The 14,609-nt window shown below is 43.3% G+C and overlaps 1 protein-coding gene across 7 annotated transcripts in view; it reads left to right on the top strand.

The window, feature by feature from the left end:
- Positions 1–14,609, top strand: part of TBC1D5 (TBC1 domain family member 5) — a 123,277-nt gene that overhangs the window by 103,924 nt on the left and 4,744 nt on the right. For all 7 annotated transcript variants that reach the window (XM_085891175.1, XM_085891174.1, XM_085891171.1 and 4 more), the window contains 3 exons: positions 1,047–1,204; positions 8,649–8,748; positions 11,657–11,736. In XM_085891175.1, coding sequence (XP_085747301.1) covers positions 1,047–1,204; positions 8,649–8,748; positions 11,657–11,736 — 338 coding nt within the window. The remainder of the gene's footprint in view (positions 1–1,046; positions 1,205–8,648; positions 8,749–11,656; positions 11,737–14,609) is intronic.

The raw sequence follows: 14,609 nt of genomic DNA, 5'->3' as shown, positions 1-14,609 counted from the left end.
TCTTTTCATTCTTTGGCATCCTAAGCTTTCTGCAGGGGTCACACGGTCCACCACCAACCCTCTTCTGGTGAAACTACCCAAATTCAAGATGACTGCTCACCTCCACTCATTTTTTCCTCTATTTTTTTTCCCACCTGTGGAATCAACTTCCACATCCTCTTCAATCTCATTCTTCCTTCCAAGTCTTCATGACAGCTGTTCCCAACCATCTTAGATCATCCCCAATCCAAAACAATGACCTTTTCTACCCTCGTTAATTTTTCCTTCTCCATGCATACGTGTTTTGCGTCCTGTTTTTGTCTGCTACATCCTGATCCATTCAGTGTGCTAGCTCTTCCACGAACCTCGACTATGTATACAAAAAAATAAAAATAACAACAGTGGAGTTGCCTACCTAACCATGGTTTCACCCTTGTTATGTGCTCGTCAGGACGACACACCACAAAATCATTTACCTGTGACCATGCAACCTCGTCGGCTTAATGCTGTGTTAAACCGAGCTTGATAGAGCAGAAAGGCCATAACAGCCAGAACTGAGACCTGAACTGTGTCTTACTTATAAGACAGATTACAAAGGATAGAACATTAAAAAGGGTTTCAAGGGAGAAGTGATTTTAGACACAAACATTAAGGAGGGAAGACAACAGCTTGTTCAAGAAATAGCGACGCATAATCCTTTATTACAATTAAATGACCCCACTCTTATGCTAATAGACACACGGAGGGAATTACTATTTCTAAGATACACAATCTTAGCCCCAAGAAGCCATTTCCACAACAATACATTTCAAATCAATTGGTACTCTTCATACCATGTTGATCAGAAAGATGCTTTTCTCTTAAAGCAGCAAAGGAATCAAATAATTTTGAAACCAATTATAATATGCAGTCTGGATTCTGAATAATAGAGATGAGAACATGTTGATCAAGGTGATTGGAATCAGATAAAGCAATGCCTCAAACTTACTTTATTAATGGGAGCAAACAAACTCGAGAATGTTTTGAGAATAATGTGCAAAGTAACCTGCCTCTCACCACACCTGCAGGACCTGTATGTGTTGATGGCAGTTCGTCGCCAAGTTCTGAGAGCCTTGCTCACGATGAGTCAACCTCCGTGTCACCACTGTCCCAGGCCTCGCATCACGATGGCGTCCTTGGAGCAATCGGACATTCACGACAGCACAGCCAGACCGTACGAGACAAGGTAACTTGGCTTACCTGTTATTTTCTGGAAGAGTAGGTTGTTTTTTGGAGAAGGCTGGGATGCAGTGTTAAAATACTCCTGGATCCAGCCTAAAGTGTTGCAAAAAAGTTGATGTGCAAGGATTTTCAATTAGTTTTTGCAATCTATGAACATAAAATGTCAAAATTATTTTGGTTCGACATTTGCACGATGGGACATTTCCAGGATGGTAGCCATTTTGGAAAAAGTCTGTTTCCAACACTCAAATCACCAAAATTTCAACATTTTATTGTATGAAAAGGACTGATAAAGTGATATTTTGGCCTTTTAAAGCTGCAGGACAAAGGGAATGCATAAATGATTAGACTCTCGCATTATGCAATTTCCAATATGACCGCCGCCAGTTCAGCAATGTGATGGTTTAACCAAACCGGTGCTTAAGAACTCAACAATATTTTGATTTAACAATTTTCAATTGAATTATTTATGTACAGATATATTTGTATTGTTATCTCTACAGAGAAGTTGTTCTCAACTTTAACTTTTCAATGTATTTTATGTATTATCACATGAAGTGGAACATTTGCAAAATACACAACAATTGAGGTTTGCCTTTCTACTTTTACAGTGTTTACAGCTGCAAACAGTGAGTAGGACATCTGGAAGTGGTTTTAGGTGTTTTGATGGTACAAGTACTCCATCAGATTCTTCCCAGCCATAGTCAGTAGGCTCAAGGGAAACTCTCTGGTCCAAAAGAGTAACAGCTTCACGAACAGCAAGGAATGTTCTTTGTATATGTCCTTCTATGACACTGGATGTTGGTGGAAGAGTAGCCAGTGACTTATTTAGGTTTTTGTGATAGTCTTCATATCGAAGTTCATCAAACGTGTCAACTTGTGCCTTAGTTGACCAGACCTTAAGATATTTCTCGAGATTCTGTACATCAGTCTCAGAAAGGTTATCTGTCTCGCCAAAGTCGGTTAGGAATGACACCGGATCAGCAGCCAATGCTCCATGCTTCGTGCCTATCTTGCTGAGAGCATCATTCCCAGAGGCTCAGTGAGCTTTGACTAACACATGACTTAAATCAGGGCCAAGTCTTTTCTGGAGAGTATGGAGTGGTAGTAATCGTTGTTTCTTGCCAGTTCTGAACTGTATCCAAAGTTCTGACAGCCTGTTAGATTTGAATGTCTCAATATACCGCAGCATGATGGCGATGACATCTGTCATTCGAAAGCAGGACAACCCTCTTAGTGTTGTGCTGAGCTGCCCAGTTAACATGTGGTACAAGCCGATAATCTGCCTCCTCAATGGAATTCTTCAGTTCCATGAGAGAATGGGCTTCTCCGTTTCTAAACCTCTGAGCTGGAAGAACCTCACCATTCACTATAACCCCACTCACGATAAGAGGTGTACTAGTCTGTGCTGAATACATCTTGGCTTCAGTGATGGCGAGGCTCTGTTGATTCTGTTTGTTAGTTGACGATGCACAGAATGTCTCCAACTGGACAGGCACTGGTGTTTCTGAACAGATTGATACCAAGTCAATGCTTCCCGGGGACGATGCCCTTCAGATTCTTTCTGACTCTGGTTGATTTATCTAAGTAACTGTCAAAGACGATGTGGATTTCTTGAGTAGAACATACAGACTGTGCCTTTCGGAAGATGATCTTTATTGACTGGCCAAATGTTTTCTGTGTTGTCATCTTTATCATACGTATTTGTGACATGAAGTCGACAAGTACAGTTGTTTTAGAGCAGGATACAGGTTCAAATAAACATTCCTCTGTTGAGAGATTCTTCTCCAGTTCTACTATAAGAATGTGCTTTGCTGGCTTCTTTGGAACTTCACCATCAAATAATGGGCTTGTCTGTAGTAGATTATGAGATAATATATCCTTCATGGTCTCTCCACATTGTCTGGCTATCTCAAGTCTGTTTTGTGCTAAGCCAAGTTCCTTTGTTGTCACTGGTACAGTACTAGTTTGTTTACTTGGTTCCTTAGAGAAGTTGAAATTCGGTAGGTTAACTCGAGATATTCTATCTCCCAGTTTCTTCTCTTTCGTGATATATCTCTCCTGGCGAAATGATGTACAGTATAAGCGTCTTCTCCGTGATCCATTACATTGACAAGCCGTTCTTTTACACGTTCAGCAACACTGTACATTGTGACAAGGTTGTGAGGGCCTACGTTTTGAGTGACATCGAAGGGATTGACCTTGGTTTCTCGGAACTGAAGTAACCGAGTGACATTTTGGTCAAACAGTTCCGACTTTCTCCCAGTCAGTTCATTATAGGTTCATTATAGGAGTCAGTAGGTCTCCATATGCTCTATAATGCGAGAGTCTAATCATTTATGCATTCCCTTTGTCCTGCAGCTTGAAAAGGCAAAATATCACTTTATCAGTCCTTTTCATACAATAAAATGTTGAAATTTTGATGATTTGAGTGTTGGAAACAGCCTTTTTCCAAAATGGCTACCATCCTGAAAATGTCCCATCGTGCAAATGTCTAACCAAAATAATGTTGACATTTTATGTTCATAGATTGCAAAAACTATTTGAAAATCCCTGCACATCAACTTTTTTGCCACACTTTAGGCTGGATCCAGGACTAAAATGTCTCACGACATCACACTGACTAGATATCATGTGAATGAGACATTTCTTACTCCATCACGCTCATATAAGCTTATCATAAGCTGATGAAGTTCGAGGCAATCTCAATACTTGGATTTTGTTATTTTCACCTCTGTCTGTCTGTCTGTCTATTTGTTTGTTTGTATGCAGGAGGTTGGGTCTGTGACAAGGATGAACCGATTAGATTTTGGTGAAGATCCGGATCCGGCTACTACAATTTTTAAAGTGATTCTTTACCATTGAGAGATAGGGCCAAAAACGACATAGATCATGATATCTGAAAAACGTATTGGGCCAGATATGTTCTCGTGGATCAGGCATTATGTGGCAGAGGTATGCGCTCTACCAAGTGTCTGAGTTTTCTCTGTTTTCTCTGCAACCGCTCATCAGGTTAGGGTTCGATTGAAACAAAATTTTCACCATCAGTGCGACTGCTCATGGAGAACGTTTTAATTACAATGATGACATACAATTATGACATTCTCGACTCACATTCTGCAACCGGTCCAGACGGCATCAGCCCAGGTGTCCTAAAAACCTGCTCCTCTGCTCTTGCTAAACCTCTCATTTGCTGAAGGTCATCTGCCATCTGCTTGGAAATCAGCAAACATGACTGCTCTGCATAAGAAGGTGCAAAAACAGATCACTTCAACTGCAGACCAATCAGCCTTCTCCAATCATGATCAGCAAGGTCATGGAATCCATCATCACTTCAGATATTAAATCCTTCCTCTTCTCCAATGGCTTGATTTCCGATCATCAATTTGGTTTCAGACCAGGTCACTCTACCCTGGATATGCTGCTTCTGCTCTCCCAACAATGGATGGAGGTCCTCAATGCCGGACATGAAATCAGAGCCATATCCCGAGTCATATCACGTGCTTTTGACACGGTCTGGCACCCTGCCCTGCTCACCAAACTCTCTTCCTATGGTATCCAAGGCCATCTCCACTCATGGCTCACAGACTTCCTCTCCTGTCGCAGTCAACGTGTGGCCCTAAATGGAGTTCTTTCATCCCCCCTTCCTGTCCAGGCTGGAGTTCCTCAAGGTAGCATTCTGGGCCCTGTTTTTTTCTGGTTTTCATCAATGATCTCTCCGACTCTGGAAAATCCTCTATATTTCTTTTTTGATGACTCCACCCTCTGCCGTACCATCGGTCATCCCTCAGACCGGAAAGCAGCAGCTTCTTCGCTCACTGCAGATCTGGATAAAATCACAAACTGGTCCAACACGTGGAACATGTCTTTCAATCCTGACAAATCTCACACTCTCACTATGTCTCTCCAAAAGGATTGTTTGGGACCCCCCTCCCCATCTACTTTCTCAACAATCCTCTTGAAGAAGTCCTTTCTTTCAAGCTTCTGGGTCTTACTATCTGCCATGACCTTTCCTGGGAAAGCCACATTTACAACCTGGCCTCCAAAGCCAGTCGCCGACTGGGAATCCTCCGTCGTGCAAAGTCCTTCCTTGGCCCACCTGGGCTCCTGAACACTTACAAAGCTTTCGTCCACAGCTTGATGGAGTACTGCTCTCCCCTCTGGGCCGGTGTTCCTGCCTCTCACCTTTCTCGGCTTCACGCTGTGGAAACCAAGGCATTTCGGATCATTGGTATCTCCCGCGATGAGGCTGAGTCTTTGGGCCTCTCACTCTCTCACCGCTGGAAGGTCAGTGGTCTTTCTGTCTTCTACCATCTCCTCTCTGGTCTCCTCCCTCCCCCAAATTTCCGCAAGGTGCTCAAGGTCCGCCAGCAACCCCCTTCTGGGAAAACTCCCAAAATCACGAATCACTGCTTACCTTCACTCTTTCATTCCTCTTTTTTTTCCCGCCTTTGGAATAAAATCCCACACCCTCTTCAATCCCATTCTTCCCTCCAGGCCTTCAAAACAGCTGTTCACTACCACCTCTTATCTCCCCCATCCAAATCCTCGATCTTTTCTACCCCCATTCATCCACCCCAAACGCACCTCCTTCAAATTCCCTGCTTTCCTTCCTGAAATTCTCTGTCGTGTCCATCTTGTATTTCCCATGTTCCCCGCCCCATCCCTCTTCCTTCCACAGATCTCCTCATGTCTCTGTTCCCAACTGTTTTGTCCTTCCCTCTCCCACCCCTCTTGTCTCATGCCCCCCTTGCTGTGCGTTGTGTGTTAGCTCTCATACGAGCCTCGACAATGTATACAAAAAAAAATGGTGACGTGATGTGGCAGCCGTGTTGGAAAAAAGGAAAAACATTGGAACTCTGTATCTCTGAAACCGCTCCATGGAAAAAATTGAGACTTGGCTCATGTCAAGTATGTGCCATGGGAAACTAGTGTGATTTTTGATGGTGTCATAGGTGGCTTTCTTATGACATCATAATTGCATACGTCAAACACTTTATCCAATCAGTATGAAATTTTTTGAGTGTCATCCTGATCAAAATTATGATCTCGTAGTCATGGGGAATAACCGGGCGTAGTGGCATGCGCTTGTAATCCGGCTACTCGGAGGCTTGGGTTGGAGGATCGCTTGAGGACGGGAGCTCTGCACTGGGCCACGCTGTGAAGAGGTGTAGGGCAGTCCGGAATCATGGCGAAACCCAATCCTTATCCCTGTGTCGTAAGAGGCGACCAGGGTTGCGTCAGGAAGGGCATCCGGCGTAAAACCTGTGCCAAATCAGTATGCGGATCATAACAGATGATCCGCTGTGGCGACCCCTAACGGGAACAGCCAAAAGAAGAAGAAGAGTCATGGGGAATATATGTTTCAAATTTCAACAACCGAAGAACCAAATCTGGTTTCAGGGATTTAAATCAAACTTGGTACAAGTATGCATTATGATGTAATAATGTGGGTGGAAGCATATCTGGTGACATCGCGATGTCGAAGAGTGCCCTTGTTGCATATATATTGTTGCGAATTCGCGCCCGCCGGCGTGCGAGCGGCCACGTAACTCGAATCGCGGCACGTCGCCCACCGGACGGACAATTCTGTCATGACCCTCTCGGACTAACGCCGGGAACTAGTCACGGGTGGGCCTTTCGGCCTCACCACGATCGTGCCAATCGGCCCCCCGCGTGGGATAGAGTTGTTCGCCAAATTCGACCTACCTAAGTACCCACACGGAGGGTAGACCGGGCGATCGCACCTCGCCGCAGGTTGACTCCGGACACGAGCCACTTAAGCGACCCGTTCCGTACTATCGGGATAACCGAGCGGTGTTAACGTCGGCCTCGACGGTTCTGATTAATTATCGGGCGTATTACGCCCACTACCAACCCTTTACGTGAAGCAAGATCGAGATTCAATTAAAGAAAAGACGAAGCGAAACGGGAAAAACAGTTCAACATAATGCACATTTATTCCGCGGCACACGGAAAGCACACATATACAATTACAACAATTATGCACCAAAAGCAGATGTTACAAAAGAAACACAACAATGCAGATCTACTACTGACTACGCGAGCACACGGCAACACTTACACAGTTTTACTTTACAGACGGCGCCGACAACACGTATACTCAAAAGCAAAAGAAAAGGGCCACCCTCAAAGACAAGGGGGCAGACGGGGCCTGTGGGCCGCAAGACCGGGTGGAGCCTACCCGTGTCTTGTGATGAGCCGCAAATGTGGCGGCGGTGCCCCGACTCCGCACTCCTTCACGGGTTTCGTTGGCACTGCTTGGAGTGGGGTGGGAACGGGACCCCCTTTTCGCACTATCTCAGCGCGGGGGAGGGGGGAAAAGGGGGGAATTGTTGATGCTCTGGGGAAAGAGGATAGCTGGTATATATACATATATATATATATATATATATATATATATATATATATATATATATATATATATATATATATATATATATATGAACACTGTGGAATACAAATAGCCTTGGTGAACTTCCAAAATCCCTCAGTTTATCAGTACTTGGGTAAAATTTTACGCCTTCTCGACCAATCACATTTGCCATCCTTTCTGAGGGCAGAGTAACAATGAGATTCAGAGAAAATGGTGGAGTCCGAGTGATGCAAGGACAAAGCTCATTTCAACCAAAAAATCTGTTTGTTCAGTTCATCTTTTTGTCACAGATCATTCCAAAATCGTCCGTTTCTCCCAGAAGAGTTGTCAGAAGGTTCAGCGGTGGACTGATCCATTTGAACCAGCTGCTTCGTATGGTTGCCATCACGCCTTTTAGTCAAAGTTCACGAACAAAGCTAATATAGATCATGCTCGGAAACGCAAAGCAAGAGTTGAAAAGACTTTTCCCATGTCGTTTCTCTCAAGACTGCGCTGGGTAATGTATTCTATGAACTCTCTAGTTGTGTCCGCCACCGATGGTGGGCAGAAGTTGCTTGTTCACCCGTGTTTGTCTGTCTGTCTGTCTATGAACAGGATATCTCAAAACGTTATGGATGGATTCAGACAAAATTTGGAGGACAGATTGGGTGTGTGACCTGGAATAATTGATTCGATTTTTGGTGAAGATCCGAATACGGACACGAGAATGTTTTTTGAAGCGATTCTTCACCATTGAGAGATGAACCAAAAACAAAATACATGTAAAGCACGGTATTTCAAAAAGTTGTGGATGGATTCGGACGAAACAAGGTGGATGAGTTGGACAGGTGACAAGAACATTTTGGTTAATGTCCGAATCCAGATCCAGCCTATCAGTGAGATACAAAACGTAAACTGTTCAGCCTGGCGGGGGGAGGTATGCACTCCACTGGTTGCCGTTCTAATTGGAGAATTTTTTTACTCCATGTTATGTCGTATGGCTTTATATTGCAGATGTTCTGATTGTTTGAAGTCGAAGTTGTCGCTTATGTCGCCTGACCCTAACCATTAGGAGATAAACCTGCAAAGTGAACTTTCCAGGCTCCAAGGACACACGAACGAGCTGCATACCATGTGCTGTTACTGTGCGCAAAAGATGGAGAATCACTTGGGTTTGTTTCTTTCTACCTTTCTGTGTCTTTCTCCATTACATCATTCATGATTTATGTTCATAAAACTTTCTTGACCTACGTTGTGGAAATAGAAGTGCATGATGGTTTGATGGTTTGTTTGTCTGATCATCTCTGTCTGTCTATCCCTCATATAGAGTATAGTTTCAGCCTTTAAGGAAATTTTTGCTCATTTAAAGGATGGTCCTTGTACACAGGGGAAACGGTCCACCCATTCATTGCCAGAAGCCTCTGATTTTCTTGTCATGTACAGTATGAAATCATGGTAAGTGGTCAGGGCTGGATTTAGGGGCAGGCGACCCAGACGACCACCTGGGGAGCCAGGCTCAGGGGGCGTTGGTTGCTGGGCTTCGGATGTGCAAACCACAAAGCTATAACAAGGAAATTTGACACAGTAAGAGGCCATTTGGCCCATCATGCCTGCGCTACACCAACACCAGATTAAATAAATCTGACAAGCAAACAACCTCATTTCATTAGGTGATGAGGGCAGGAGTGGGGATGAGAAGTGTGGCAGGCTCTGTGATATCTTCCACTCGCTCCATACTCACCACTGCTTCCACTCTCTGCATGCTCACCACTGCCTAAACTTGTTACACACTCACCACTGCCTCCACTCGCTACATGCTCACCACTGCCTTTACTTGCGAAACAATCACCACTGCCTGCACTCTCTACACCTTCACCACTGTCTGCACTCGCTACACCCTCATCACTGCCTGCCCTCGCTACCCCCTCACATACGGTATACAAATGGAGAGGGGCACCGAAGACGGCCCTTGCCTGGGGCATCGTTTGATATCGGGCCGGCCCGGCAAGTGGTGACTTCTTTTGTTAGGGACACTCACCTAATGTGTCTAATATTGTTACGGATATGACTTTTGGGTCAATTGGGAATAAATTATAATAGTTATTTCATCGTACAAGTTTAACACAAGTGCACATAAGAAACATATTTGAAGAGACAGTGTCAAGTGAAATGTTTAGAAAAGGCTTTTGTCCTCCTGTCCCCGATACGAGTGTTTGTGTCTAAACTCCCATTTTTCCCTCTTCTGTGTTTATTGTAACATTCTCCGATATGATATGTTTGTGTAAATTTCCATTCTGCTGCATTGAGAGGCCATGTGCTCAACAACAGAGTTGCGGTAAAAATCGCATGGCTCAAGTTGGACCCCTGTGTCAGAAACTATGAAGCTCTCTGAAGGTGTTGGTTCCCCTACTGCCACGCAACCAATGAGCATGTAGCAGGTGGTAGAAGATGCCTCCCCAATCGGAAACTATAAAAATCCAGCGCTGCTGCACCCTCGGTTATTCTGGCTGACCTGCTTCTCTGTTCAGTAATTTGACTCCCGCTGGTTCCTCCTTGGGGTCCTTGTGCCGTACAGTGGTGGTTTGGCCATGTGGGACGCTCTTGGAAGGAGGATCATGTGGCACTCTCCCTCTCCACCTCCCTGGTCATTGCTGTGTGGACAAGCCGCTCTGAAGTTAACCCGTTGGCGCCCAAACCGCGTGCAGGCAAATGCCGCTCGCACGCCACGTTCTTCTGTCCTGTCTTCTCTCTCTTGCTGTCTTGTCAAACCCCAATGAGTGAGATGTTGAAATAATTAAGTTGCCAGCTTGTACGCAAATTTAATTGCCGGTGCATGCACAAATTAAGGGCAGATGTGGCACCTCTCACCCCATTCTTGCCTGGTGGACATGTCGGTCTTCGAGACCCCGCGGCCATCACAATACAAAGCTCTCGATTTAATCGTTGAAGATCTAGTCATCAAGTCAATAAGTAAGAAGCTTTGAATATCTCAGAGTCGTCACGATGACTTTGCAACCCAGAGGTTGCATGGAATTGCATGATGGCTGGAGATTCTTTCTGACATCACTCCATTAATTGATGATCTGTTCTCTGCTTGAGATGATGAACCGATAATTAATTATAATTAATTCATCAATACATAATTATATTGATTGATATTTCATTCAAGTTTGAAATGGTAAAGGAATGATTGGCCAGTTAATATGAGAAGGAAACGTCTCATTCTCATAAGACTGCACAATATGTTTTCTGGTGTCTTCGTTGCGGCTGGATTTATAACGTGAGCTGAAGGTTTGCAAAACATGTATCGAATATGGAACAAAATTTGCAAAAGGGCATTAATTTTGTGGTGATGTCATGTGTGTGGTATGTTTAACATACATGTCGGTATGTTCTTTTGTAGCTAGTAAGCCTTACGTATTCCTTCCGAGTTAGGTGAAATTGAAAACAATACCAAAAAAGAGGGTGTGTGAAATTTTAACTGCATCGGCACTCGGTCGAACGCATCCCTCGGCCAGGCTGAACAGTTTATGTTTTGTATCCCACCAATCGGCTGGATATGGATTCGGACCTGAACCGGAATTTAATCTGCTTGTTCTTGTCACCGAACCAACTCATCCATCAAGTTTTGTCACAATAATCCTTCCACAACTTTTTGAGATATCGTGCTGTATATCGTTTTTGGCCCGATCTCTCAACGGTGAAGAATCACTTGGAAAAATGAAAAAAAAAATTAGAATCTGGATCTTCACCAAAATCGAATCGATTCGTCCTTGTCACGCACACCCATCCTGTCCACAAAGTTTCATTGGAATCCATCCTTAACCTTTTGAGATATCCTGCTCACAGACAGACGGGGGTGAAAACATAACCTCTCTGTCCACCTTGGTGGCGGAGGTAATAAACGCAAAGTGGACACACTTGCATAAAGTTCTTACCCAATCAAAGCAATGTAAGATGATGAAGTGCTGCAGAATACTGCATCGAATTTTCAAACACTCGGTTGCAATGTCATTTGACAATATCAGAAAAACAGATGCCAAAGTGCAATGATCCGTTTCCACGCATGTTCTTTTGCAGTGACGATCGAGGACGAAATTTTTCGTGAAAAGTTGGAGCGAGCGGATGAGCTGTTGGTAGCCTTGGCCGGTCTCAAGCAGGTGAGTTGACAATATGTATTAAACTGTTTATAAAGTGGAATAGTAGACTGTGCCAAGGCTTGCATCGGTCTGTGTCGGCAATTGGAACGATAGGTTTTATCAGCCAATAGTTGACTAAGGTATGCTAACCGTCATGGGAGGCAAAGTGACGCTGACGTTTCGGGTGTCGGCTCTCTTTTGGTCCAATGAAGGGCTAAAACCTAAAACGTCACAATTACATTGCTTCCCTCGGTGGTTGGCAGATCTCTGTGAACTCACATTGGATTAAACCATTCATTTGTTTACAATGATTGAGAGTTCTTGTTTTTCATTAAAATAATAATTATTTGCAATCATTTAATTGTTATTTTATAATTGCAAGGACTTCATTTATGGTTTCTCCTCACGGCTTGGGCATGGTTCTTTTTCCTGATAATAAAATGTCTTTATATCCTTATTGGTAAAAAAAAAATTTTCAGAAATACTGCACCTTTTCAGAAATAACAACCTTTCTTTACGGATAGAGAGACGAAGCCACAACGAGTGGCTGAGGGAGACGGGACTGTATACATGAGTAAGGAGGCAATTACGAGGGGATATGATGGAGACATTTAACTCGGGACTCGGACTCGACTCTTCAGGCCTCGGACTCGGATTGCCAAGGACTCAGACTCGGCTCAATTCCGGAAAAAAATTGGAGTCCAGTAAAACTTCACTGTTTCGCAGATTCGCTTACCTCCGTATGCTTATTCACCATTTGCAGGTACAATGCTTCGCACATCCGTAAGTTTTTTGTTTTTTTTCCCTCCCGCCATCCCTCTCAGGAATCCAAATTTGTTGCTCACTGTTATTTTTATTTTAGTTTTGCTCCACGTGGAATTAAAAAATAAGTTGCGCCATAAGGGCATTCTGACAAGTAAAACGAGATGTTTAACGACCCTGTACGACCGAAAATAAAATCGGAGCTTGCAGACCCTCGCCAGGACTTAATTTGAGTGGTGTATTGTTATAGGTTTTCGGGAAAATGAATATGTCTGCCAAACCATGTGACCTATGACATCATGTGTGAACTTTTTGTTTCTCGTGGATACGTGGTCATACGTGTAAAGTTTCGTCTTGATCTGTTCAGCCATTTTAGGGAAGATGTTTGAAGGTTAAAAAAACACAAAACAATATGGCTGCCACACTACGTGACCGATGACGTCATCATGTGTTTTTTTTTTTTTTTCCTGTGGACCGTTTTATCCCGACATGACCCTCAAAATTTTTCATACTGATTGGATGTGGCGTTCTACATCTGCAATTGTGACATCATAATGATGGCACCTATGATGTCATGAAAAAAAATCATGCTCATTTCCCATGAGGAGTATTTGCTATGTGCCAAGTTTCAATATTTTCCTTGGTGAAGTTTCAGAGATACAGAGGTCAAAAGTTGTTTCCCCCCCCCCCATTTTTCCAATATGGCTGCCACACCACATGAGCGATGGCACCATAATTATCATTAAAACATTTTACATGAGCAGTCGTACCAATGGTGAAAATTTGGTCTCAATCCGACAAGCGGTTGCGAAGAAAAACACGAAAGTTCTGTGTGGACAGACAGACAGATAGACAGACAAACAAACGGACCCAGATGCAATCCCCTCTCCTTTGACGAGGGTAATAAAAAGGAAAAAGGCTGTTTGGACCATCCTTTCCATATCATACTCGAACCTTTTAACACGATACATTGTACTAAATTAGCAAAAGAGGCGTGAAAATATCTTCCAAACACATTTTCTAAATAACGTGTAATTTAATGACGTCCTATTAATACAAACATGTGTTGATTGAATTTTTCTGTAATCTCGGCATCTCAATTTCCACAGCAGCAGTCCATGCGAGGTTTGCTGCACATTTTTGAGGTATTCGAACAGTTCAGGTTACATTTTACTTATTAACACGACATCACAAACTTGGTTTAAAAAACTCCATTATATGTGATACCGTGATTATTCCTGTTACTATACAACTAAACATCGTTAAGCTATGAAAAAGTACAACATTGTTACGATACAACAAACATTTTATAGAAGGTCGTGTAAAAGACGGTGGTTTTAAATAGTTGTAAATGGTGTTGTTGTTTGTTTGTTTTTGGGGGGTAGGGGAGGGGGGAGGGGGGTTACTGTATTGCTCGTTTCAAACTGAAAGTGTGTTCCATTATCATACCGAAATAAGGTTCACGCACGCACGCATGCATCCTGCACATGGAAGTTCAAGATCTGTGATTGTCTATGATTTATAAGGACCGTTCAAACTTTACTTCACACAATACTTGTTAAAATCTGACACCCTCCTCTCCAACTCCCCCCCCCTCCCGACCCTGGTAACGTTCTGCAACACTAAACCAGGCACCCTCAAGGCCCAAGATATTACATAAAGACCGACAGACCAAAATACTCATTATTGATAGACTTTGATATAATTTCCTTGAAAAGACTAGTTAGTAGTTACGACCCATCCCATACCTAAGTGAACACACACCCAATCGATAATAATGAGAAAAGAAGAAAACCCACAGTGTGCTGATGACTTCAATCCGGCACATCAGTCCTCCATGTGCTGATCGACCAGTAAGGATGCATTGCTTTGAGTTGTCAACTGTCAATATCTAGTGATGTCTGGTCTGCTACTGTCAATATCACGTGTGATTGTTTGGTTTTGTCAAGCAGAAAGAGTTGGTGTGTTCCAAGACACAGAAGATAAAACCCATGGCAAAACGTACATTTTGTAGCAGCAGCACTCCCAGTAGCCAGGCCATTGGTCACCCCAAGCTATGCTTAATTGAAATTGTTTAGATGTAGTATAGACAATATGATAAAATTTAAACATATTTATGAAAACTTGAAAAG

Source organism: Eptatretus burgeri, chromosome 8 (assembly GCF_056783735.1).
Source record: "Eptatretus burgeri isolate ZD-2024b chromosome 8, Ebu_testis_v1, whole genome shotgun sequence".
NCBI lineage: Eukaryota > Metazoa > Chordata > Myxini > Myxiniformes > Myxinidae > Eptatretus > Eptatretus burgeri.
Note: the sequence above shows the minus strand (reverse complement) of the source record. Positions and strands in the feature narration are given on the sequence as shown.